The sequence below is a fragment of the Primulina huaijiensis genome, chromosome 1 (assembly GCF_012295235.1).
Source record: "Primulina huaijiensis isolate GDHJ02 chromosome 1, ASM1229523v2, whole genome shotgun sequence".
Taxonomy (NCBI): Eukaryota; Viridiplantae; Streptophyta; class Magnoliopsida; order Lamiales; family Gesneriaceae; genus Primulina; species Primulina huaijiensis.
Window position 1 is genome coordinate 20,469,585 of NC_133306.1, and position 24,876 is coordinate 20,494,460.

General features: G+C 37.1%; 4 protein-coding genes, 1 long non-coding RNA gene and 1 pseudogene across 10 annotated transcripts in view; 3 read left to right on the plus strand and 3 right to left on the minus strand.

Moving 5' to 3' along the window:
• The window catches only part of LOC140972352 (uncharacterized), a 6,726-nt gene extending 6,128 nt beyond the window's left edge, over positions 1-598 (plus strand). The window contains exon 5 of the mRNA XM_073434800.1: positions 536-598. Within this exon, the coding sequence (XP_073290901.1) occupies positions 536-598 (63 nt within the window). The remainder of the gene's footprint in view (positions 1-535) is intronic.
• A 222-nt stretch (positions 599-820) lies between these two features.
• Positions 821-2,917, minus strand: LOC140972362 (uncharacterized). Its single transcript, XM_073434811.1, has 3 exons — positions 2,047-2,917; positions 1,406-1,953; positions 821-1,318 (listed from the first exon to the last, which is right to left on the minus strand). The coding sequence occupies exons 1-3, from the start codon at positions 2,915-2,917 to the stop codon at positions 821-823; spliced, it is 1,917 nt and encodes a 638-aa protein (XP_073290912.1).
• A 2,286-nt stretch (positions 2,918-5,203) lies between these two features.
• On the plus strand, positions 5,204-7,951 carry LOC140983401 (zinc finger A20 and AN1 domain-containing stress-associated protein 8-like). 3 transcript variants are annotated; one of them, XM_073450451.1, is made up of 2 exons: positions 5,204-5,303; positions 7,099-7,951. In XM_073450451.1, exon 2 carries the CDS (start codon positions 7,110-7,112, stop codon positions 7,617-7,619), a length of 510 nt encoding a protein of 169 aa, XP_073306552.1. In that variant the 5' UTR covers positions 5,204-5,303; positions 7,099-7,109; the 3' UTR covers positions 7,620-7,951. The 3 variants fall into 3 exon arrangements, with proteins under 3 accessions (XP_073306552.1, XP_073306558.1, XP_073306565.1); XM_073450457.1 differs by having other exon boundaries at positions 5,273-5,386; XM_073450464.1 differs by lacking the exon at positions 5,204-5,303 and adding an exon at positions 5,419-5,436.
• A 549-nt stretch (positions 7,952-8,500) lies between these two features.
• LOC140983430 (uncharacterized) lies at positions 8,501-12,719 on the minus strand. Its single transcript, XR_012176427.1, has 3 exons — positions 12,146-12,719; positions 11,588-11,686; positions 8,501-8,782 (listed from the first exon to the last, which is right to left on the minus strand). It is a non-coding gene; the product is annotated as an uncharacterized lncRNA (long non-coding RNA).
• A 715-nt stretch (positions 12,720-13,434) lies between these two features.
• LOC140983421 (probably inactive leucine-rich repeat receptor-like protein kinase At5g06940) lies at positions 13,435-17,860 on the plus strand (annotated as a pseudogene).
• A 305-nt stretch (positions 17,861-18,165) lies between these two features.
• Positions 18,166-23,878, minus strand: LOC140983435 (uncharacterized). 4 transcript variants are annotated; one of them, XM_073450501.1, is made up of 8 exons: positions 23,699-23,878; positions 20,795-21,872; positions 20,424-20,718; positions 20,116-20,325; positions 19,729-19,902; positions 19,253-19,450; positions 19,058-19,171; positions 18,166-18,600 (listed from the first exon to the last, which is right to left on the minus strand). In XM_073450501.1, the coding sequence occupies exons 2-8, from the start codon at positions 21,853-21,855 to the stop codon at positions 18,271-18,273; spliced, it is 2,382 nt and encodes a 793-aa protein (XP_073306602.1). In that variant the 5' UTR covers positions 21,856-21,872; positions 23,699-23,878; the 3' UTR covers positions 18,166-18,270. The 4 variants fall into 4 exon arrangements, with proteins under 4 accessions (XP_073306602.1, XP_073306609.1, XP_073306593.1 ...); XM_073450508.1 differs by lacking the exon at positions 23,699-23,878 and adding an exon at positions 22,881-23,585; XM_073450492.1 differs by lacking the exon at positions 23,699-23,878 and adding an exon at positions 22,620-22,814.
• Between the last annotated feature and the right edge of the window lie 998 nt (positions 23,879-24,876).

The window sequence follows — 24,876 nt, forward strand, 5'->3', positions numbered from 1 at the left end:
ATTTTCCTACTAAGGCATCGCCTAGTAGAGGGGCAGAGGACAGGAGAAAAATTTTATTTTCCTACTAAGGCATCGCCTAGTAGAGGAGCTGAGGACAGGAGAAAAATTTTATTTTCCTACTAAGGCATCACCTAGTAGAGGAGTTAGAGGGTGGGAGTGTTGAATTTTCAATTTCCTGCTAAGATATCACATAGCAGAGGAGTTCATACCAGGAGAAAAATTTTATTTTCCTACTAAGGCATCGCCTAGTAGAGGAGCTGAGGACAGGAGAAAAATTTTATTTTCCTACTAAGGCATCACCTAGTAGAGGAGTTAGAGGGTGGGAGTGTTGAATTTTCAATTTCCTGCTAAGATATCACATAGCAGAGGAGTTCATACCAGGAGAAAAATTTTATTTTCCTACTAAGGCATCGCCTAGTAGAGGAGCTGAGGACAGGAGAAAAATTTTATTTTCCTACTAAGGCATCACCTAGTAGAGGAGTTAGAGGGTGGGGGTGTTGAATTTTCAATTTCCTGCTAAGATATCACATAGCAGAGGAGTTCATACCCTGTCGATTTTATTCACCCTAGTGGTTTAAAGGCAACAGAGATAAATTAAGAAGAAGCAGTGAATGCAAACGCAAAATACTCAATACGACAGAAAACGAGTTCGTACATGCCCAAAGTGCGCAAAAGGAAATAATCAAATGTAAACCTCACAAAAGTTGCATAATACTACGGAAAGTAAAGCAGTGCAGAAAGTAACAGAATATGGCTCGAAGGCCTACAGTATCTGCATAAATGAGAAAATAACATAAGTTTTTTTAAAAAAAAACATGGTCTAGAGATCAGGAGGGAGACTCGCTACAAAGTCCTCAAGGCTAATGAAATCAGTGGGAGCGCCGGCTGGAGGGTAGCCTTGAGCCTTGAAAAGATCAACTGCACCTTCAAAACCCACCTCCAAGTAGTGAAAAGCTCTCGGGCCACAGATCTCAACGAATTCTTCAGATTTGAGAAAGTCTTCTTTGAAGGAGGACGCTTCTGCAGCATGTCGCGCCTTGGCGTCTTTAAGTTCAGCTCGCGAATTCTTTAACTCCTCCTTCAGCTTCTGGTTCTCTTTGGCGTGGTCCTCTATCAGTCGCTGAAGCTCCTGTTTCTCCTTCAAGAGCTCGCCACATTGAGCTTGGGACTCGGAAAGCTCCTTAACGTGTGTCGCTTTCGCTTCATCTAGGGTCGCCTGGAGTTGGTCGCAAAGAGCCTTACTTTCGCGTAAGTCATGGCAAGCGCTGGACCGGGTAGCATTGGCACGCTCCACCAACTCCCCTAAGTACATCATGCCCTGAGTAAGATAGATAAGAGTGAAAAGACGACAAGAAAAGCAAGCATATATTGAATATCAGTCTAGAATCTGGAATGAGAATTATACCTCAGCGATACTGCTGCATGTCCGGCGAGTAAGATCAGACCACCCCAGGGAACTCATGAACGTCGCATCTGCGTGGGAAGGAAGCTGATACAATATCTTCTGAGCTAAATGAGAAGGACCTCGACCAACGATGACCGACTCCGGCGTGTATAAGGGGTGTATACTCGGCCCGGTGATAGGCCCATCATCCGGCTCGGGTGCTTCCGGAGAGGAGACCGTTGTGGCCGAGATCTCAGAAATCTTGCGCTTGCTCTTCTGTGGAATGGACGGGCCAGGGTCGGCAGATGTCTTTTCTTTGCCAGATGGAGGATGTGATTCAGCCTGAGGAGGTGGGGAGGAGGCTCGCTCCTGAGTGGAAGAGGAGGAGCCTGCCTTCTTCTTCTTTGCCGGGGTGGGCAGGCCAGCAGGTTTTGTCGCGGTGGTAGAGCATGTTCCCTTCATCCCCGTCTTGAATGCTGAGGCAACTGACTTCTGAGGTACTGATGATGAACCCTCAGTCTTCTTCTTTGCAATTTCACGGAGAAATAGAGCATTCATAACTCTAGTACCTGCAAGCAAAGACAATGAAGCAGATGAGAGTGTTATCAAGTAACATAATAAGCAAAAGGAAAAACGAAAACATAAAAAGTGAGAGTATCTACCAGCATTCTCCTTCAGCTTAATTTTCGCAGGACTTAACCCGGCGTGACACAGAAGATCTTCAGATAGAAGTTTGGGAATGTTAAAGCATCGGTCTCCTAGTACACTCATTATCTGCAGATACTCCTTATCTTTCTTATAATCCTTGGAAAGGTCGGGCTTAGTGAAAGTAGGGTACCAATCCGTGAAGCAAGTTAATTCCTTAGGAGGCTGGATAAAGAAGTAATATTTTTTCCAGTCCTTCACGTGACTGGGGGCCCCGTCGAAAAGTTTGTGACTAGACCGAGAGGTCACATAGAAAGGTCCGTCCTTAGACTTGGCTAAGACCAGGAAGTAGGAGAAAGTCGTGCAGTTCAGCGGAAGGTCTAAGGCCCTAAATAGCACAGCGAAGCAGCATATCGAGCGGAAAGCATTGGGAATGAGTAAACCTAAATGCACCTGATAGTACTTGCTTAACTCTTGGAGGAAATCGCATAAGGGAAAACGAAGACCGGCATCACAGTGGTGCTGAAAGAAAGTGTAGCAGCCATTGGGGGCTAGATAGGGTCGGTCCTCAGAGGTAGGAATGATTATCTGATGGGAGGAAGGAATGTGCCACAAAGTTCTAAGTTTTGACTCGCTATCAGGAGGGATGTGGGATGACAAATGACCGTACCATAAATTATTTGCGTCAGATATGTTCATTTGTTGGGTCACATGGCGAACTTCCTTACCAGGACGGCTATGAGTGGCGACTTCCTCCTCATGAGAGTCAAGGATAAATTCAGGATCAGCTAGGGAAGTCCTACTCTGGCTAGATTCGCTAGACTCGCTAGACCCGCTAGACCTCTCGGAATCACTTGAGTAACTAGACTCATAATCAGAGGAAGACATGATTTCAAAGGTAGCTAAACAGATAAAGGAGAAAACTGACCCGGGTGAGACGTGAGAAAATACCCAAAAAAAATAAGACCCCGAGAGCAAGTGGGTGATAAGCACGGTGAGGGCGAGGCACACGGCTGGCAGGGCGAGGGCGCTCGGTGGGCGAGAGCGCTCGGTGGGCGAGTGCAGTGCGGGCGAGTGGCGAGGTTGTATGCGGATGATGGCGAGGGCGAGGTTGAGAGAGGGCGAGGGTGAGTGCGGGCGAGTGGCGAGGCTGGGGCCGAGCGAGCTTGCAGTAGGAGCGCTCGGGCGAGCGGGTGGCAGGGGCGAGCGTGCGCTGGGGCGAGGCGCTGTCGGGCGTGCTGAGGGGCGAGGCGGGCTTAGGCGTGGCGCCGGGCGAGCGTGGATCTTGTGTGTGCGAGCGCTCGGGCGAGCGTGCGGCTAGGGCTGGGCGAGCTTCTGGCAGGGGCGAGGCGCAGCCGGGACGTGCTGAGGGCGAGGCGCGCTTGGGCGGGACGCCAGGCGAGCATGGCGCTTAGGCGGGACGCCGGGCGAGCGTGGCTCGGGTGCTGGGCGAGCGTGGCTCGGACGCTGGGCGAGCGCGGCAGGGGCGAGGGCTCGGTGGCGTCGGGCGAGGTCACGAGCGTAGGTGTAGAGTGAGAAGGTGGCCTGCGACGGTGGAGAGCTGGTGAAATAGTAGCAGAGAAAATTATATATGGGAGAAGTGAAAATGAAGTAAGGAGGGAACCCATATTTATAGGAGGAGCCCAGACCAAATCTTTCTTTTCAAGGCAGGATTACGATTTGATTTCTTTCCCTTCAGAACAAGGTTGCGATATGATTTAATTTGTTTCCAAATCTTTGGAGACTGACGAACGGCAAAAAGAAAATGCACATCCTCACCCTTGTGAGTGATTGTTTCTGAAGAGCTTTTGGGGGCGTTGCCCCCAAACCCCCACGATCTGACCGGACAGGTCGATCCCCGTAATTTTCGTAGTGGTAACATCGTTCGTTAACGACAAACGAAAGTAATTTTTCTGGCATGGTACGTCCTCATCGCCGATAAAACAAGGACAACACAATTAATCGAACTTTGAACCTACGATTCAGTTCGACTCGGGAGGGAGAGACTGGTGATACCCCATGGATGAGCCCATCAAGATCCAGCCCATATTTAGGGTCCACAGGTGAAGGGCCCATGAGAAGCCCATGTATTCTCCTATAAATACCAGGTTTGAGCGTACGGTTATTTCATTCACTATATTGTTTTCAGCAGCACCCTTAGCTGCTCCCCCCATATATCCTCAGTCTCTGCCTTGAGCGTCGGAGGGGCTACGCCGGGACACCCTCCCGGCCCCCTTCTAACGATCTTATTCGTGATTTCAGGCTCAGTGTAATTTAAAACCTGCGTTTGGACTAGTGACACTTGCTGGAAGCGGACCCTAAAATTTCCCGTGAGTATCACAACTCATTATTGAGGATCAAATTACTTATACAGTTTCATGCCGTCTATACGCTCCAAAAAATCTATAAATAGACGATGATTATCATTATTCAGGACACTCTCATTATTTTATGCTTAAGATCTTCAGTTTTCAAAAAACATCTTTAAACTATTATTTGAATTGAGTATTGGAGTGTCTACGGGCAAACCCTGACGTCTCTGACGTTTGTGTCATGATGCATGTGATAACCCATAAAATTTTGAGTGGGTCTCATGTGAGACCGTCTCACGGATCCTAATTTGTGAGATGGGTCAACCCTACCCATATACACAACAAAAAGTAATACTCTTAACATAAAAAGTAATACTTTTTCATGGATGACCCAAATAAAAGATCCGTCTCACAAATACGACCTGTGAGACCGTCTCACACATGTTTTTACCTAAAATTTTATATCTACGAGCTATTTGAATTCGTTTAAAAGCTAGATGAAGTACTGATCTACGATAACTTGGATTCATTTACGAGCATATACAGAGTAGTCCAAATAATTACATTTTTGACTACATCATATAACATGTGATATTTTATATGTTTTAGATACCACAATTATATTCAAAAAAATTTATGTATAATCTCATTTAGTTTCATGCAAATATTATATTACAGTGTTTTTTACCAGTAGAATGATATAATAAAATCATAAGATTTATAATTTATCGTATTTATATAATACATTAAATATATTTGAAGATGTAAATTTCTTAAAAAAATAGGTTACTTAAATTTAAAAATAAAATATCTCGTGCTGTGCTGCGTATGCTTGTCAACTATTATTATTATTATTGTTATTATCATTTGAGCAGAGAGATATTAAATCTGAATTATGTGAACGTACGCTGATTCTCTGTTTCTCTCCCACCGGCTTTCTCCCTTCTTTTACACAATTTCAGGTACCATCAACGCTCTTAGGCACCCTAATTCGCAATTTTTATCCAAGGATTTTATGCAGATTCATTGATCTGGTTTAGTTCGTGTGAAATTGAATCCTTGTTTTCATCATTTTCTTGTGGGTCGAGGAGTAGCGTAAGAATTTTGGTTCGATTTGAGTCAGGATCGGGAAACTCTTATTTTTTTCGTTTTATGTTAGCTGGAGTTTTCCAGTACGTGTTCTTACTGGGGTCGCTGTTTTTCTTTGTTAATTATCTTAATTTTGCTAATGTCTATGACGAGTATGCTTTTTATTTAACTGTGAAAACGGTCAATTCTGTTTATTTTCACCTGTGAAAGCTTGTTATTAGGTGTGGACCAAGCTTATTTTGAGAAAAGTGGGAACTTTTGATATTATTTTTGAAGTTTTATGAGATGCTAGTTTTTTTTGTTTTGTTTTCTTGGTGTGCTTTTTAAACAACGAAGTTGAGTCAATTTTGCTCGTTTTAATGGGATCTGTTATCTGTTATTTGGGTCATAGAGATGCTGAGCAAACTGGAAAATTTATTTATTTTTTAAAAAAAAAGAAAGAAAAATTATTGGAGAGTTTCGTCTGAGTTTTTTCAGTTAAGATTTTTTTCTCTCTCTAATTAGTTTTTCAATGGAAAGTAAAAGCACTATAGGCTTTTAACTCTTGGCTTCTACATGTTGCATCACATGTGGTACAAAGCGATGATTGTTTTCTTCCAAATTTGAGTTATCCGAATTAAGTGGATAAGAAGATCATTGGTTTATTCCTTTCTATCTTTTTAATTTCACTCAGAAGGCGATCTATTAGGTGAGAAATGAAAATTAATTTTGAACAGTAAGTTAAAGAAACTGGGTGAAGTTAGTTTTTAACATGGTTCCCATTTACAATAAAACTCCTTTACCCACAATCAATGTTCTGTGGTATTCAAGAGTTTGTTGTGTTGTTTTGTGCAGACTGTGGTGTGGCTAACGTTTGTTATGCCTTGATGGGTAGTTCATATGAGGCTTAATCTTTTCAAGTCATACCATTTGGCACATTGATGAAAGTTTATTAATATTATTTTTCTATTCTGTCATCACAAAATAATTGTATGCTTCGATAGCTGAATGATTCGGTAAATTGATTGTGGTTTGATGAAATAAATATATGCTTTCACAGCTCAATGATTTAGTAATTTGATCATGAATTTTTATCTCAAAGACTGTTTTGGTAGATGGTTCAATATTTGTAACCTGTCACTGACGTGGTATTCTTTCCTGAAGTCAGTAGTCAGCACTTTTTGTATGTCTTTTTGCGTGTGACAAAATTTGGGGTATTCCTTTGATGGAGGTTAATCGTGAAGATAATTAAAATATGCATGATGCTAGATGGCTAAATTGGTGTTGTTTTTAGTTCTGGACAACTATTAACACTTTTTCTCTCAGTAACGCATTAGAAAGCTTGAACTCTGATGTGCTTTATGAGATTGATTAGCCCTGGTTGATGATTCTATTTTTGGGTTCATGTTTTAGTTTTCAAAGACACATTTCTCTTCCTTCCAGCTGCTCAATTGCTAGATTATGCCAGTTATATGATTCAATTCATGTAAAGGGAATAAGTTTTAAATGTTTTGTGGTTTGAATTTTACCATTTAATATGCTGCACGAGAACAAGTAATTTTTGTTCTTTCAAAGACTGAGTTGGCATGCTTGCCAAATCATTTTGCGGAGTGCCCACATGTCGTAGCTCAGAAGCCCTTTTTCCTGAGTAAGGACACCTTTTTACAAGCCGTGCATGTTGAATGACAGGATTTGGATTAATGGATACTTCCAAGGAAACGGGCTGCCAAGTGCCAGAAGGCCCCATTCTTTGCATCAACAACTGTGGTTTCTTTGGAAGCGCAGCAACCATGAATATGTGCTCCAAATGTCACAAGGACACTGTATTAAAACCACAACAGTTGAAGCTTGCTGCCTCATCTATTGAGGACATAATTAACTCTAGCTCAAGTACTAACAAAAACGAGCTTTTTTTAGCTGAAGCAGCAAATGCTGAATTGGAGTTTAATGTTGTTTCTCCCCAACCATCTTCTGAACTTGGGACGGGTGATGGCTCAGACACAAAGGCGAAAGAAGGACCTAACAGGTGCACCAGCTGCTACAAGAGAGTGGGTTTAACGGGATTCAATTGCAAGTGCGGGCATATGTTTTGTTCAGTTCATCGGTATTCTGACAAACACAACTGCCAATTTGATTACCGGATTGCTGCTCAGGATGCTATAGCAAAGGCAAACCCTGTTGTGAAAGCTGAAAAGCTCGATAAGATTTAAAAGGTTTATGAAACAAAGCTGCTTTCCCTTCACATATCTATGCGTGTTCATTTAAGTTGGTTGATGGTCATAATAGGTGTCTAGTACTCATTAACAGCATGGGTATAGGCAAGAATTTGGGAGGATTTGGGGGAGAGGAGGGTGGGGGGTTGGTGCTGCTGCTTCATTGTGATTTATTGCAATATGTAACGCTGGAAATCAGTGTCAACTGGCTACAAGTTTCTTTGATTTGGTTCATTGTTTAAGATGTTATTTGGTGGTTTGAATGACATTGTTGTGGAATTTGTGAAATTGCATTTCTTGTCATTCTACATTTTATCCTGATTACTATTTGCACATTGATGTATTACTAGGTATGGATGAGGTGTTTACCCAACCTAATGTGCAATATATGATAAATTTTGTTTATACCTTGAAGACGATAAAATTTGTGTTTTTTTTGTGAATGTTTAACTTTACTGGTGGAAAAATTTAAAGAGGCTAAATATGAGGAGGGGAAAAGTTGGCATTGTAGACGCTAAAAAACTGTAATGAATTATTTTATGCATGTGGCATATTTTGGTGTGAATTAATATATATTAAACGTAAGAATATTCCTTCAAAAAAAAAAAAACGTAAGAATATATATATTTGAAAATGTTTTAAATTATACTATATAATTTGGTTAAATGTGTATGCATGTTGTAATGTCTGAAAGTTGTATTTAATCTGTTTAAAAAAAAAGACCATTTAAATAAAAAAAAAACATATTATGTACGTAAAAAACATGCTTACTTATTTTAGTAAAATTGTGTTTATATTTTTGATAATTTGTTTTTAGTTCGCATATGGCTTAAACATAGCTTAACAATGACAATATCGATCGGATGTATAAGACAAATAAGGTATAATATATGGTTTTTTAGTCAAAGCAACTTTTGGACTTTGATTACTAACACAAACAAGTAGCAAATCATAGAAAACATATAAACGCTATTAATCACTTTTTTTCCTAAAACATATCAAAATACCAACAAAGCATAGACATAGTTGCAGTATAATAATTAATATATAGTTTATGTAATATTTCAAGGTAGTACATACTTAGAAAGCCAAAAAAGTGTAACTATGTTCGTATTATTATAACTCTGATTCATTCTTCATTTCTGTTTGTTTCGTCGTACCTGAAGAAAAAAAATTCGATAAGAATATGAGTTAAACTCTTGTATATTTAACATAATCCAAGTCTAGAAATTTAGCTAGTTGTAAATAAAAATATTCAGGAAATTTGTTCATTTCATTTTAGTTTATTGGAACTAAACAATTTGTGAAGATGAAATGTTTAGAATTTAGTAATTTGATTTTTTCTAATAATAAAGACAAACTATTGCTCGTAGCGATATGTAGACAATAAAACATTTGTGTAGGCTACATCATGTATTGGTATTTACCGACCATATCTATGATTTAGAAGTTATGTATACCATTTATTGTTTAAAGTTGGAAACCAGCTAAGTATATCTATCAGTAGCCATTTTATCAATAATATGTTAAATCAAATACATCTTGGAATGATTGATAACGGCTATATTAATAAAAGACAAAAAAAGGCAGGCAATAACACTAAATATAGTTATTTATGAATTACAACCAAAGAAAGGCGAGTAGGTGTAAAGAGTAAAATAAACGTAGGTTATGTAGAAAACGTAATTTATTATTTTTAGGAAGTATATGTAAATGTATTTTAGTTAAACGGTTTCTAGAATATGAGATGGTTTATTTAGTAGCTATTTAATATACATACTGAGGTTGTCGAACAATGTTGATATGTAGCTCTGTTTCGATATCAGCTGCGAAGTCTAGCAGGAGAGAAAGATTTGATTCCATGTTATGTGTTCTTCGTAAGATGATGGCCCATACCGGGTTTGAATAAAATCTTTTTATAAGTTCTTCGATGTAATAACATTGACTACAATCGATACAATCACAGTAATGATTGTTTTCCATTGGTTTTGGAATAGAAACAGTATGTTTAGATATTGAAAGAAAAATATGCAAATCTTCAGGTAATTGAATGTAAAATAGAATATGGTAGATGAAATTATATATATCATCTGAAGAAGGATGTGTCATAGATGGTTTATGTCAAATGTTGTATTTGTTTTTGGACACATCAGTAGAAGTAAGCTAGCTGTCTTTAATTGTTGACAAGTGTAAAAGCATAATTTATTGTTTTAAAATGTAAGGCCTGCTCAGCATGCTATTTGTTATATTCGTACCAAATGCAATGTGTTAGAAAAGTTAGGGATTAGTTGTTTTTCCTAAATATCAATGGAATTAGTATTAGTGGAAAAAAAACAATATTAATGTATATTTAAGTTGTGATGAGATTTTAATAAAGAAATTATTGAATGTATGAGTTGTTATGGCATTTTAATTAAGAAAATATTGAATATAAAGTGTGTTGGGGAATATTATAGAGCGATTCAATGATTCTAGTTTTGGTAGCAAGTGTATAAATGAATCTGGATTTGGGAAATTAGGAATAAATTTAGAGTTATTTATTACAATATTTGTTCGACATTTTATGGCATATCCTAAATATTTCTGTAAATTTTTTTCCCAACATATTGCGCTAAGACTGAAATGTAAAGTATGTAAAGTGAACAAAAGAAAATAAGGTGACAGTACATACCGATTACCGCATGTGTTGGATGTCAGTAGCTGTTATCTAAACCATCAATGTTGGCATCATGAATATTCTTATTGATAGGTTGTGCACTGCAGTGGCTGCTGAGGTGGCCACGATGGTGGTGGAGGGATTGGTGTATCTGCTGGAGTGTTCGGTGGAAAGCGTTGTGCAAGGACTGATGTAAAGTTAACCATGTAGGCATTGAATGTATTTGTTGCTTGCTTGTGCTCTGCTAGGTCTTCACGCTGTGCTTTAATGGCTTGTTCTATTTTTGTTATTCGATCTCTTAGAGTCACTTTGCTGAACGGGATCAGCCAACAGAGCAATCTTATAGTCGTTTAGATTCTCAATACTATTAAGACTGTGGAAAAATTTCCCATACGGATTTTTCGCTAAGATGCATATTAATTTTTTTGTAAGAGTTTCCTTAAATTTTGAACTAATACACACCAGATTAGACAAATCATGTTCAATATCAAAAAAATATAGTTGTAAGTTTTTTGGATTTTCATTTTTTGGCGGTATTAATTGGCCTATAAAATGATAAAGCTGGCCTTGCACACGAAATGTATAAATTCCAGAATTTCTTCTAGCAAAAATTTCATCACAATGTACTTCCATTGAGGTGAAAGCAAACATGTTATTATAAATATGAACGCACATATTAAACTCCTTTGCATCATCATCATTACCAATATACAATTATACCAAATCAGGAGGCATTTCTGAAGATAAAAGATTTATTTCTCCCAAAGAACAACAAAAAGTCGGTGGTTCAGCATATATGCGCTTGGCACCACAATATTTACAATCTGGCACATTAGGTAGCACCTCTGGAACACTTGGTATACACATTAATAAGTCGGCCATAGTATTTTCTACATCAACCTTATGTAAAACATGTGCTTCATTTTTTTCCCGCCGACGAATTTTTTTTTCTAACCTACGATCATTTGGACAAGCATATTTTCGTTTACGAGAGTTATTAGTCATGTTTATATCTACTGAGTTTTCTTTTCTTTGCCGCAGCATCGTGGCTAATTTATAATATTAAGCAACTCAAAATAGCCGAATTTAATATTATTATCCTGCTGATATAAAAAACTTTAAAATAAAGATGTCTATGCCAAGATAAAACAAAAAAACAAATTGAATTATAAACTATGATTTGGCAACACAAAAGCTAATAATTAAAAGCTTTCTATAATAATAAACATGAGCAAAAAAACCATTATATACAGCAACAAAGCAAGAGTGCTGGAATCTGAACTAATAACTCAGTAATAAAAGATCAAACCTGTAAGCAGAGCGTGTGGAAGAAATAGCCATAGGTTTTATTTGTTGAAGCTTCTTATTGAGAACACGGCTACTTCAATATAGCAAACTCAAATTAAACCTACATATATCAACAGAATAACAAATTGGTTAAGCTAAGAAATATAACAAATCAGCAGTTGGTTAAGAAAACAAATAATTTGTAACCAGAAACCATAAAGCAAAATGAGCCTGAGTTTTTCAATTTTTCCTAAAAGTACTGTATTTTTTCCTTGTAAAAACAGAGGGAGTTAAACCCTGTCTCTATGAGGAAAAATAAAAACTAATAAAATGTTTTAAATGCTTTATTTTGTCGAATATAACAAAGTCAAATCTTGAAGATCAATAACAGATATACTAAAACCCTTTAACAAGCACAACAAAGACTATAAATTTGTTATGTCAAACCCAAGCTAGATGGTTTGGTTGCCACAGCTAAGCGTTAAAACAGACACCAAAAACCCAAAAAATCGCAAATCATAAGCAAACAAGCATAAAAACCAGCTGTACTACATAGAACCGAGAAGAGAGAACAAAATACCCCAAAAACAACCGGACGAAAAGATTATTTGCCCACGCGGAGGTGCGACTAAGTCTTTCCTTAGGTAGATCGATTAGGCAGCAAAGGTCATAAAAAAGCGCAGACACCAAAACAAAGGAGGCCGAGCCGTAGGCAAAACAGCAAACACATAAAGACAGGAGGTAGACGGTGGCTTAAAAAAAAGGGCGGGCAACGTATTCCCGAAGCAAAGGAGAGCGAAACACAGACAAAACAATGCACAAAGAAAATCGAAGGCGACAAGAAAGAGGACGAATTCCGAAGCGAAGGAAAGGGAAACACAGACAAGACGATGCACAAAGAAAACCGGAAGACAGACGGCAATATGGAAAAAGGTGAACAGGGGACGAGACGGAGAAGGGAAGAAATTTAGGAGAGAAGGGGTGCAAGCAGATAGGAGCGTAATAAGATGAAGGAAAAGTGAAACCCGATTACAACAAATCTGAGGCACGCAACTTTCTCTTGACAGCTAATAGTCTTGTTTTGTTGGAGGACCCAGCATAGAACACGTGTATTTTTTTATGACCTGCAACCGGAAGAAAACAGGCCCATTTTAAATTATTCATGCTTTCATATATGTAGATATTCTCTGTTTCAATGGTAGGATGTTTTCGGTGTGCTTTATACTCTTTATGTATTAAACGTTAATACAGAATGAGAAAGAGAGATGTCTGTGTTTCTGTTTACTCTTTTTACTAGCTGATATATCTTTTAAGTCTTTTTTTATTTAACAAATATCCCAGCCTTTGTTTTTGTACTCTCATTTTATTATAATTATTATTTATAAAATAATTTTATTTTATTATTAAAGTGATATATCGTCAAATTGTTTGAGTAAAACAATATATAAACTATGGTTCTTTTTAGAAGAATAAACAATGGTTTCTAGAGGTATTATAATTCATTATTTTGAATACAACCAAATGTTGAGATACAGCTTATTAATATTTTTATTTCAGTCATGCCAACAATAGAAAAACTGAAGCCATAAAAGATATTTCAATATAAAAAAATTAAACGGTTAATATTTATTAATTTATGGATTTTTTCATTAAAGTTTTTTTTTTAAAATTAATTTTTATTATCATAAGTTTATATAATGTTTTTCCAAAAATGTACATTTATGGATTTTATTATAATTTTTAAGCAGGTGTGATATGATCATTAAAAAATTTATATCTATAAATGCATAAAATATTTTGTTATTCCGGTGAATGATCAGCATCAAAGCTTCCATGGCGTCAAACTGCAAAATCATCCTATATTTTTAAAACTCAGCATTCTCTGAAGCGGAAGTGTTGCTTCAATTTAAGAGCTCCATTAATGATCTTTTGGATGCTCTGTCTGATTGGTCAAACACCTTAGCTATTCACCATGGTAACTGGACTGGAGTTTCTTGCACAAATGGGGTTCCTTTTTCTGTTACTTCTCTTACCCTCCAAAGCTTGAATCTTTCTGGGGAAATATCGGTTTCTGTTTGTAAACTTGCTAAACTTGCTCATCTTAGTCTTGCTGATAATTTCTTTAACCTGCCGATTCCCCTTCATCTCTCTGGATGTGTCTATCTGGAGACTCTGAATCTCAGTAGCAATCTCATCTTGGGAACTTAATTTCGGTTTGGAATAAATCTAGCAAACGGACTAGGTCAAGTGTTAGTAAATGAATGATGAGTCCAAGTATGGATCACACGGAGATTAATATTTAATTATTAGAATTTTTATCACTTAACTTAAGCTAGACAAAATAAAAAAAAGATGATGTGTTGGTTATTAATCTAAACTATTAAATAAACTAATTGCAATTAAAAACGAGGAATTCAAATATTAATGAGAGATTCAAATTCAAATAAATAACTAAGACACATAACGGTACAAAACTCTACTATGTTGACACGTGTTAAAGTTCAATTAATTATTTAATTCTTGACAATTACGGTGAAATTCTCAATTTTATTTATTAAACGGTTTCTCGAGTTAATAAACCTATTTAAATCTAACATTCCAATTATTTCTAATTGAATTTAATTGGATCTAAATACATCAAATCTTCGTGGAATTTCGGTTTTCACCTAAAACCGCACATTGAAGTTGAATACTATTTCTAATCAGTTTAACCATGTGTTGATGACGTCTTTGTTGATATGTTTAATCAATCATCTTTCGATTCGTGATTAATCAACAAACATGTAAATAGTTGATCAGACTATTAACAAGAAATATTAAACCAACATCAATCAATAATTAAAATCAAGAAAAATAATATATTGAAAATAAACCAAATATCAAACAAAGTATTGTTTGGCTCTATCGTGGTCTTAGCTTAAATAAAATTATTCTATGAATTCAAAACAAAAGTGAAAATTCAAATTTAATTTCATAGAAGAAAACAAACTAAAGAAGGAATAAGAGGAATTCTCAGTGATTTTTGACGTATGTTGAGACCTTTTGTCTTCCTCTCTGATATTGTTTTCCGTGTAGTCTTCTGTTCACTTTTGTTATGCACTTCCGTCTTCTCTTTCTTCATCTGTGCCTGTCCTCTCCTCCTCCCGGTAGATGAGATTCTACCTATGTGGGCACTACCTTCATTTCATTTCAACCGGTAAGATCTTGCCACACATACAATTTCCTAAAAAAAAGTGGGTCTTATATATGCATGAGCAAATCTTGGCCATCCATCCTATCATGAGGACAATACCTATATAGGTAAGATGAAATAAACCCTTCCTCTCTACCGTTCTCTCTCCTCTACCTCATTTTCTTCTCTGTTTCTGCCTCCCTGTTTCTTTTTTTTCTTCTCTCTCCTCCTCTATTATGCTCTCTTCCTTCCCCTCCTTCACGTCTCTGTCCTCTGCCTACTCTCTTTCGGGATGCTTTTTTCTTTTTCTCTCTTTTCGTCCTCATCTTACTGCCCACGTCTCGCCCTTTTATATTTCTTAATGAGCTTAATCTTCGACTCCTTGAACCTCATGTCAATTTCAAAAATTATAATTAAGATTATTGAGATTTTATTTATCAAGATCTACATAGATTTTTTTCCAAAACTTCAATATTGTCGAGATAATAAAATATAAAAAATATTTTATTTATTTTCAAATATTATAAAATTAATTCAGATAAACACATAATTAAAGATAATAATTACAAATAAACACAAATATTATAAAATAAAATCCTCAAAATCTCTATAATTAGGTTCCATCCAAGAACATATCTCTCAGTTTAAGTCATTAAAAGTGTTTGATTTTAGCAGTAATCATATCGAGTGAAAAATCCCAGAAAGCATTGGCTCGTTGCAGCAACTTAAAGTTTTCAATCTGGTAAGCAACTTTCTTTCGGGTAGTGAGTGACCCTATGATTTTTGGAAATTTTACTGAGCTTGAGGTTCTTGATCTGTCTCAAAATCCATTCTTGATTGCTGAGATTCCTGTGGATGTTGGTAAACTCAGTAAAGCTAAGAGACTTTTGCTACAAAACTCTGGTTGCTATGGAGAAATACCTGATTTCTTCAAGGGTTTGAAGAGTGAGAGTTTTAGACCTTTCTCAGAATAATCTCACTGGAAAAATTCCTCAAGTTGGGTCTTTTTTCCTTCCAATTTGGTTTCTTTTGATGTTTCACAAAACAAGCTGTTTGGGCCATTTCCCAATGGGATTTGTGAGGCTAAGCGGCTTGTAAATCTGAGTTTACATACAAATTTCTTAAATGTCAATGCACAGTGAATCTATCAATGACTGTATGGATCTTGAGAGGTTTGAGGTTCAGAACAATGGGTTTAGTGGTAATTTTCCATCTTGGCTGTGGTCCTTGCCTAAGATTAAGCTCGTCAGAGCAGAAAATAACAGATTCACTGGAGAAATACCTGATTCAATATCGGAATCTGCACAATTAGAACAGGTTCAGATTGATAACAATGGTTTCATAAGTAAATTTCCTTCGGCACTTGGAAAGTTAGAAGCTTGTATAGATTCTCTACTTCGTTGAATGGCTTGTGTGGTGAGCTTCCTCTGAATTTCTGTGATTCGCCAGTCATGAGTATCATTAGTCTCTCTAACAGTTACCTTTCAGGTAGGATTCCTGAGGTGAGAAAGTGTAAAAAACTTGTGTCGTTGTCTCTTGCAGAAAACAGTTTTATTGGTGAAATTCCAGAATCTCTGTCTGAATTGACACTGCTTACATACCTTGATCTTTCCTGTAACAATCTCACTGGTTCAATTCCACAGACTCTATTAAATTTAAACCTGGCCCTTTTCAATGTTTCATTCAATCAGCTCTCTGGTAGAGTTCCATCGTCTTTGATTTCTGACCTTCCTGATTCATTCTTGCAAGGAAATCCTGGATTATGTGGTCCATGGTTGTCTAGTTCTTGTCCGGATGACAATGGAAGGAGCAAAGGATTCGGCCTTACTAAATTGACCGTTGCCATGATTTCTATTGGTCTAGCTTTTGCACTAGTGTTCTTTGGTTTGGGATTTTACCTCGTGTACGGCTCTTAGATGCCGAATTTCGAATCTTGCTCTTGGAGATCGGTGTTCTTTACCCTCTATGACTGAGCTCGATTTGATCATGTTGATGGATAAAAAGGCAGCTAGTGGAAAAACTGGTGGGATTTTTGGAAGAGTTTATGCTGTTACTTTACCTAGTGGTGAACTTATTGCTGTTAAAAAAATACTAAAATTTTCAGTTCACTCTTGGAAATCCCTGAAATCCGAGATGAAGACTTTGGCAAGGATAAGACACAAAAACATGGTAAAAATCCCAAACAAAAACATGGTAAAAATCTTGGGATTTTTACCAGTCTGATGACTCCATTCTCTAGATATATGAATATCTACCAAAAGGAAACCTTGGAGACGTCATTGGCAAACCGGACTTCAATATTCCATGGAGCGTTCGATTGAAAATTGCTATTGGAATCGCACAAGGATTAGCCTACCTTCATCAAGATTATGTTCCACATTTACTTCATAGGAACTTGAAGTAAAAAAATATCCTTTTGGACAACAATTTTGAACCTAAACTCACCGACTTCTCTTTAGATCGAATTGTTGGAGAAAATTCATTTCACTTAACATCATCATCAGAAAGTCACAAAACAGAGCGATACATGCAGCTTTGGTGTCATTTTATTAGAGTTCTTGACAGGGAGGCAAGCTGAACTAAAAGAATCAATGGAACCTTTTCTTGATGTTGTAAAATGGGTGAGGAGAAAGATTAACATTACGAATGGAGCTTTAAAGGTTCTTGACTCTAAGATAACGAGTACCTCTTCCCAACTACAAATGATGGGAGCTCTAGAAATCGACTCGTTGCACTTCTGTTGTGCCTGAAAAGAGGCCATCGATGTGGGAAATTGTTAAAACACTTCAATGTCTTGACTCAAGAACGACTTTAAGTATCCAAGATATCGATATTTCTGGCTGTATTGAATCTGTCAGTTCAGTTCCTGTATGAACTTTCAAGTGAAGAACATTGTTTCTGATTGTAACTTCATTTTTTTGAGTGCTGTCGCTTTGGGAATCCATTGTCCAGTTCGTTCTTGTAAAATATCATGCTCACATCATTTTTTGTGTTGCATTGTGCATGAATTGTGAATTTTTCAATCTTTATCTTGAACTTTGTTCATCGAGAGGGAAAACAGAAGATTGATGAAGAAACATTGGCTTAAGCTATCAGACGTGTTTTGGGAAAAAGTGAAGTTATAACCCAGCCCAGGTTAATTGTGTTAAAAATTTAATTTAAAGCATATATCATTTTCATTTGATCCCCCGCTGCTTCACAAGTAATAAGCGTAATGGAAATAGCTGATTCCATCGGTCTCTGCATACAATGACATCTATGCTCATAAATACGAGAATCATCTGGAGTTCGAGACTCACTGAATTCTTGTTTTTCTTTCTCAAGTTCATAAAGTAAAAAGTCAAATGTCTGAAAAAATTTAATATATATATTTTTAAAATTTGTTTAGCCAACAAATACTGGTTGAAACTAGCAAGCTCAGACGTATATAAGTAATAATCTATGGGACTGAAATGAATCTCACGCGCTATGGATGAAATATATTACTCATCATATATTAACCTTTCATACAAAATGAGGCATAATATAAGCTTTCATGAATCCGTGGATAGCCACACCTCACGGAGGAGATCGTACCTAACACTTGCTCCATCACACCCCATTTCTTCTTGATTTTTGCTTTCATCACGTGGAGATGATAATAATTTGTCAATCAGGCAAGACTCCAATTCATCCAGCTCTTCATCACTGGTGTACCCCTTTCTCTGCACCGAGGACGAACTTCTTGACAAATGAGAGTTTTCACCCACCTCTACTACTTTTTCTGCCACATCGAAAGAAGATGGTGGCACATACACAAGCTGAGCAGCAGCATAAGGGAAGCTACTGGAGGAGCCTACCGATAGTCCATGTTCTACAATGCACTGTGAATGAAGAAAGATTAGAGAGTAGTCAAGCCATCCCACATAACAAGGTCATTAAAAGAATGACTCAAAACACAGTTCCAGATATAGTGTCATCTCATATTCCATGCTCTGATGTCAAGGGCATGTCTCATTCATTTAATTGTATTCGATTCAAACTCCATATCAAACAGAATTCTCTGACTAAAAAGATACATATAAAATAGAAATCCATATCATGTAATTTATTAGTCGTGATGCAAATCCATGATCAGTTACATTCATTCTGAGGTGATTAACAGAGTAGCTCTGAGAAATAAATCGAGGCAAATGATGATCAAAGGGATTCATGGCGGTGAAAAACTATTCGACCAGATTTAATTTTATAAATAAAACACTAGTAATTTATTCGGATAGAGTTCTGATGGCAGTAAATTTTTAGAGATAAAAACACAGGGGTGAATATAAAACAACTTACCTCAGCGTTTAGTGCCTCTAACACAGCACCTGGGACGGGATCAGGGCAGAACTCATCTGGAGTGAAGTTGCAGAGCACTCGCTTAACCAATGGGAGACTGATTTGTGGACACACCTATATAGAAAGATAAGCGTGAAGATCTTGTGGATGCAAGAGGAATTCATATCAGAAGGATAATCTTTAAATATGGCACACCTCCATTCTCATTGTTGGATCCATGAGCATATCTTTGGGAAGCATGAGAAGATCACTCAGGGCATTAAGAAGAGGGAAGCATTTCGTTTCACCATCATCCATCTTACCATCTGTGCAATAGCTGTTTTTTCCATCTGATGCAGGACTATCAGCATCCTTGCCCAGAAACTCTGTTAGCCATCTTGTCCAATTGCCAACCTAAAAAAGCCCAAGGAAGGATCATTTACCATGTATGTTGTAAGCATACATGGACCTCTAAATAGTCAGGCTTCAGATGGGGTTATACAGAAACGCCACCAAGGTTTGACTAGATCATATCAAATCTAGACAGTTAAAGTAGGACACTTGTGCATTCATCTTCAAAAAACAAGTTTACGGCATAACAGGATGAAGTAACTTTCTGTTGAACAACAGTGAAGCATCTCTGCTGATTGAACGCAATGCAAGTTTATTTACAACAGGAGTGAAGTGCTTACAGAATTCTTAAGCTGGGCACCTGACCCGAAACTTAAATCTCCAGCAGGGATGGGCAAAACTTTGGAGTCCACTATTGGATCAGAAATGGGATCCGTCGGGATCTCGTGGACTGACTCACGGAGAATGGCATTAAACATTGCCACATCTAGCCTGCCAATACATTGTTCCAGTACCTAATAACAGACATGATTGGACACCATCAATTTAGCATCCAAAAAAACCAACAGAATCAAAACATAAATAAAAGAGTTCCTGATTCAGCTAATTATCATTTATTTATTAATTGTGTTCAAATATCCTTCTATCACCTTTCAAACAACAAACTAGAGTCATGGGCAGAAAGATGGAAAAGGTAAATGGTAAATAATAGCATCAAAACTACACACCTTCCTTGCCAAAACTGGCAAGCAACCACATTCATGTCCTCCTGCTCTGACAGGGCAAAGTCTTTTGAGAGCATCCTGAAAGGCATTTATCCAGAGGTTAATGGAAAAGTTCCCCTGTTGCTGGTCACCCAAGGCTGGACCCAGCAACCTTTCAGAAGTTTTGCTATTTGTGGAATCATCACCAGGAGATTGCATATTAGGTGTCAAAGTCTGAAGCAGAAAAAAAATAAAAAAATTATTCAGTACTAAAGGCCATTCACATGTGTGTTGCACCAAGAATTCATCTATGTAGGCCATAAAGTAATCACCTGCCACCATATCGATTCAACTATTCGAGAAAACATCCAGGACTCGACCTTCTCCAAGGCAGCAGTTAAGGTTCTTGATTCTTGCCAATCATCAACAAATAGTAAGAGTCCTTGCTTGTTCAGTGGTCTACTCCCAGTACTACTATTTTTTGAAGATGAAGCCTTCGCTTCACTCTTCCTTTTTTGTCCAATAGACTCAAACATTTTGGATAGAGCATTGGAGCGACGGGAACTTCCAAATGCTATGGATATAATTTCTCTCAGAACAACAGTGTTTGACAACCAGAAAGTTAACCTAATAAGAAGCAATATGATCAATTCAGGAGCTGTAAATCTAAAGTGAATGAAAATACATGAAAACTAATACGTACCTTGAAACGTCGTTTCCACAGGACTTTGCAACTAAAACAAGTCCAGATACAATGTTCCTAGCAACAGTAGCTCGCATATCTTGAGACCAGTACTTGCAAGCAAAAATGTAGAGTCTCGAGAGGCGCCTTACAGGTGTGTGCACTTTATGTGCAGAGCTACTATGTTCTGGTACAACAGAATAGAGACTGATTTCAAGGGCAGCAACTTCTCTCAGCTCACCTTCAAGTTTCTTAACCCGAGTTTCCATTTCTTCTATCTTTTGGTCTAACGTAACCTTGTCCCGTGCATAATTTTCCATGGTGTTGACTGATTCAACATCATTACAAGAACTATTATCACAATGGAAAGTCTCATCTTGGATATCTACCTTCTTTTCTTGTTCAATAGGTCTGTCATCAGCTCTAACTGAGGCCTCTACCAAAGGCTTCGGATGGACTTTCATATTTTTCGAATTCTCAGGTGTAGTTTTGGCAGTTGATATAAAAGGTCCATTATCAGGTTTAACTCCTTTCTTTGGAGTGTCACTTGATGCTTTGCTACTTGCAGATCTCGATCTTGGTGCACGGATATTGTAGCCATCAGAGGAAGCATTTTTTCCAATCTTTTTAGGCACCAAGCTAACTTTTTCTACTTTCTCCTCGTCAGCTGTTAGGGAATCTCCATGAGAAGAAACTGAATCATTGATTGTCTCAGGGTCAGATTCATCTGCAACCCCCTCCCTGGAATCATTCTCCCAATTATTAGAATTATCACTTAGTTTTTCATCACTTTCTTTCTCATCCATTTTCATCGTTTCACTATGATGTAATGCTTCCACAGATCTGTAGATTTCATCCGTATAAGCTACCACATCATTTTCATTAACTTTAGGGGGTTTGGCAACTATGTTTGCCTCTATATTGATTTCCACGGTATCTGAAAAAGCTTTTGTACCAATCTCTTTCGATTTTAGGTTTTTTCCACCATTCTTTTCTTGTGGCTTATGATCTCCAGAATCAGATCTGGAAGGATAGTTTCTCTCTTTGTTGTTGGGACCCCTTCGCCTTTGTGTCTCCTTCATGATCAATCCTTTTCCACCTACAACAAAATCAACCAAAGAAAAAAAGTGAGAAAGGAACAACTATGATGACACAAGTAAGAGAACCCAGTTTACCATAGTAACAGAATTTCACGAGAATAAAAAGGTTTAGCTAAAAAACACTAAATAAAAAAATTTGTTTAGAAGGAAAAAAAGAAGCTGATAGGCTTTCATCAGAAGTATAAATTTAATTGTACAAAGCACTGCATCGCTATCGGTATCTCGAAGGGTCTAACCTTAACTACATTCTTCTTTTTCGTTTTGGAAACCTAAACCTTGTCTACATTCTGCAACAAATTATATATCGAGTAAAAGTGTAGCATACATAGTAGTATAGGACTCCTTATTCACCACCAAATGAAAGGAGTCAAATTCATTCAAATTAGAGACAAATCTACAGTACAATGCAGAATTACTAGTTGTTTCTGCAAAAAAAAATTAGTTAGAGATGGTCAGATTCATGATATAACTCTGCTGTTTATATTGACAATACACATAATGAACCTTTTCCTTCATTTTTATGGGGAGGGTCTGTTAAGAATGGAGAAGAGGACCCTCTCAAGAAGTCTGAAAATTTTTTTGCGCACGTTTGGCACCATGTTGCCACTATATATGATCGATCATTATCTATACCCCCTCGATCTCAGAAGATGAGAATTTCATCTCCATTGATATAAAACTATTTAATGTTTTTATTCAAGCACTTAAATGATAATTATTTGAGATAATTCTTCCATAATTATCACCTTTACTCATTTACCCATCCGAGTCACCCTTTGCCCCTAACCACTCTTTTCTTGTACACAGATTTTGGCATGCATATGTGCTTGATCTGAATAGAGATCAAATGAACAAAATCGATCCGTGTTAGCATCTCCAGACAGATAGACAAAGATACTAATATTTTATTATTTTTAAAGAATGCATTGCATTTATGATTTCAGCCGCAATACCAAGCTTTTCATTTCAACCAAAAAATATTGTAGAGATATATATAAAATCACTACCTTCCACGATTGTTTGAAAAATGAATAACTTTAATTTGCATTCTTTCTTTCCAAGTGTTCAACTCATTTTCATCACAACAATGATAAAGGTGACAATAGTCAGCTGCAATTGGATTAGCAGCTCAAACCAAATTTTTGTTAACACCTTTCAGAGCCCAAGCCAAAGTAACACAAGAATGATGTAAAACAACCACAAGTTATCCTAAAACTTTCCAATCAATAAGCTACGCCGTCATAATCTAAGCAGTAGGCACCAAAATTAAAGAAAGAAAAACAGAAGAGAAGATCTGTTCACCTAATTTAGTTCAAATGTAGCACATCAAACTATTCACATTTCACAGATTCTAATGCACGAAAACATACCAAAGCAACAACAAACATTAACTTCCAATTTCAAAGTCCTTAAACCTTTACTAAAAGGGGTTGGCGGATGCTACATCGGAAGAGCACTCATCATAGACATGTGAGGATCCTGCATATATCGTTTAAAGTAATTTCCATATCTACCCCGACAACACCTGTATGTTATTTTCTACTAGTGTAGGATGGACTAACGATCAAGATGCAGAGAAAATAAAAAAAAACACTAACGCTACAAAAGCACGCACATGATCGACCGACGGTTACTGAGCTAGAAACAGTAACTCTCTCAATATTCATTCAATAAATATCAGAATTACGAAAATAGCTATTTAATTCCAGTAGCACCGACTAAAGCAATTAAAACAACAGAAACAGTGAAAACTGCGAAAATCTCGAAATCGGATCAAACAACACACTACATAGATCATAAAAAATGTGAGCAGTAGAAAATTCACCAAAGCTTTCGCAGAGCAGATCGAAGAAGCAGCTGTCTCTTGTAGCGTCATGAACCAGAGAAATCTAAGACGGAGGAGTGAGCGTGTTTTCAAGTATAAATGGATAGGTTGAGAGGTTTGTTAGTTACTGCGAGCGGTGATGATGGGAATCATGGCAAGTGCTGGTAACTGTATTATTATTTTTAATTATTTATTTATTCTTTTTTCCAATTAAATAAAACGGAGGTGAAACGGTGTCGGTTGGATGCATGTGTTGTGGTAAAAACTAATTATTATATTAAATTTGAAATTTATGATTGCTTGAAGCTTTCTTTTATTCTCCTCCGCCAAGATTTGAAGTTCGTGTGAAAAGGATGGTTTGATGATGACATTACCCTTTCAATCACGATAATAATATTTTTGAAATATTGAATATATAATTGAGGAGTAAGTCTCTTGTGAGTCTGTCTCACGAATATTTATCTGTAAGGCGAGTCAACCCTACCGATATTCACAATAAACAGTAATAATCTTAGCATAAAAAGTAATACTTTTTCATGGATGACCCAAATAAGATATCTGTATCACAAAATACGACCCGTGAGACCGTCTCACACATGTTTTTGCTATATATAATTGAGAGTAGTTTAAATGATATTTTTGGANGAATGGAGCTTTAAAGGTTCTTGACTCTAAGATAACGAGTACCTCTTCCCAACTACAAATGATGGGAGCTCTAGAAATCGACTCGTTGCACTTCTGTTGTGCCTGAAAAGAGGCCATCGATGTGGGAAATTGTTAAAACACTTCAATGTCTTGACTCAAGAACGACTTTAAGTATCCAAGATATCGATATTTCTGGCTGTATTGAATCTGTCAGTTCAGTTCCTGTATGAACTTTCAAGTGAAGAACATTGTTTCTGATTGTAACTTCATTTTTTTGAGTGCTGTCGCTTTGGGAATCCATTGTCCAGTTCGTTCTTGTAAAATATCATGCTCACATCATTTTTTGTGTTGCATTGTGCATGAATTGTGAATTTTTCAATCTTTATCTTGAACTTTGTTCATCGAGAGGGAAAACAGAAGATTGATGAAGAAACATTGGCTTAAGCTATCAGACGTGTTTTGGGAAAAAGTGAAGTTATAACCCAGCCCAGGTTAATTGTGTTAAAAATTTAATTTAAAGCATATATCATTTT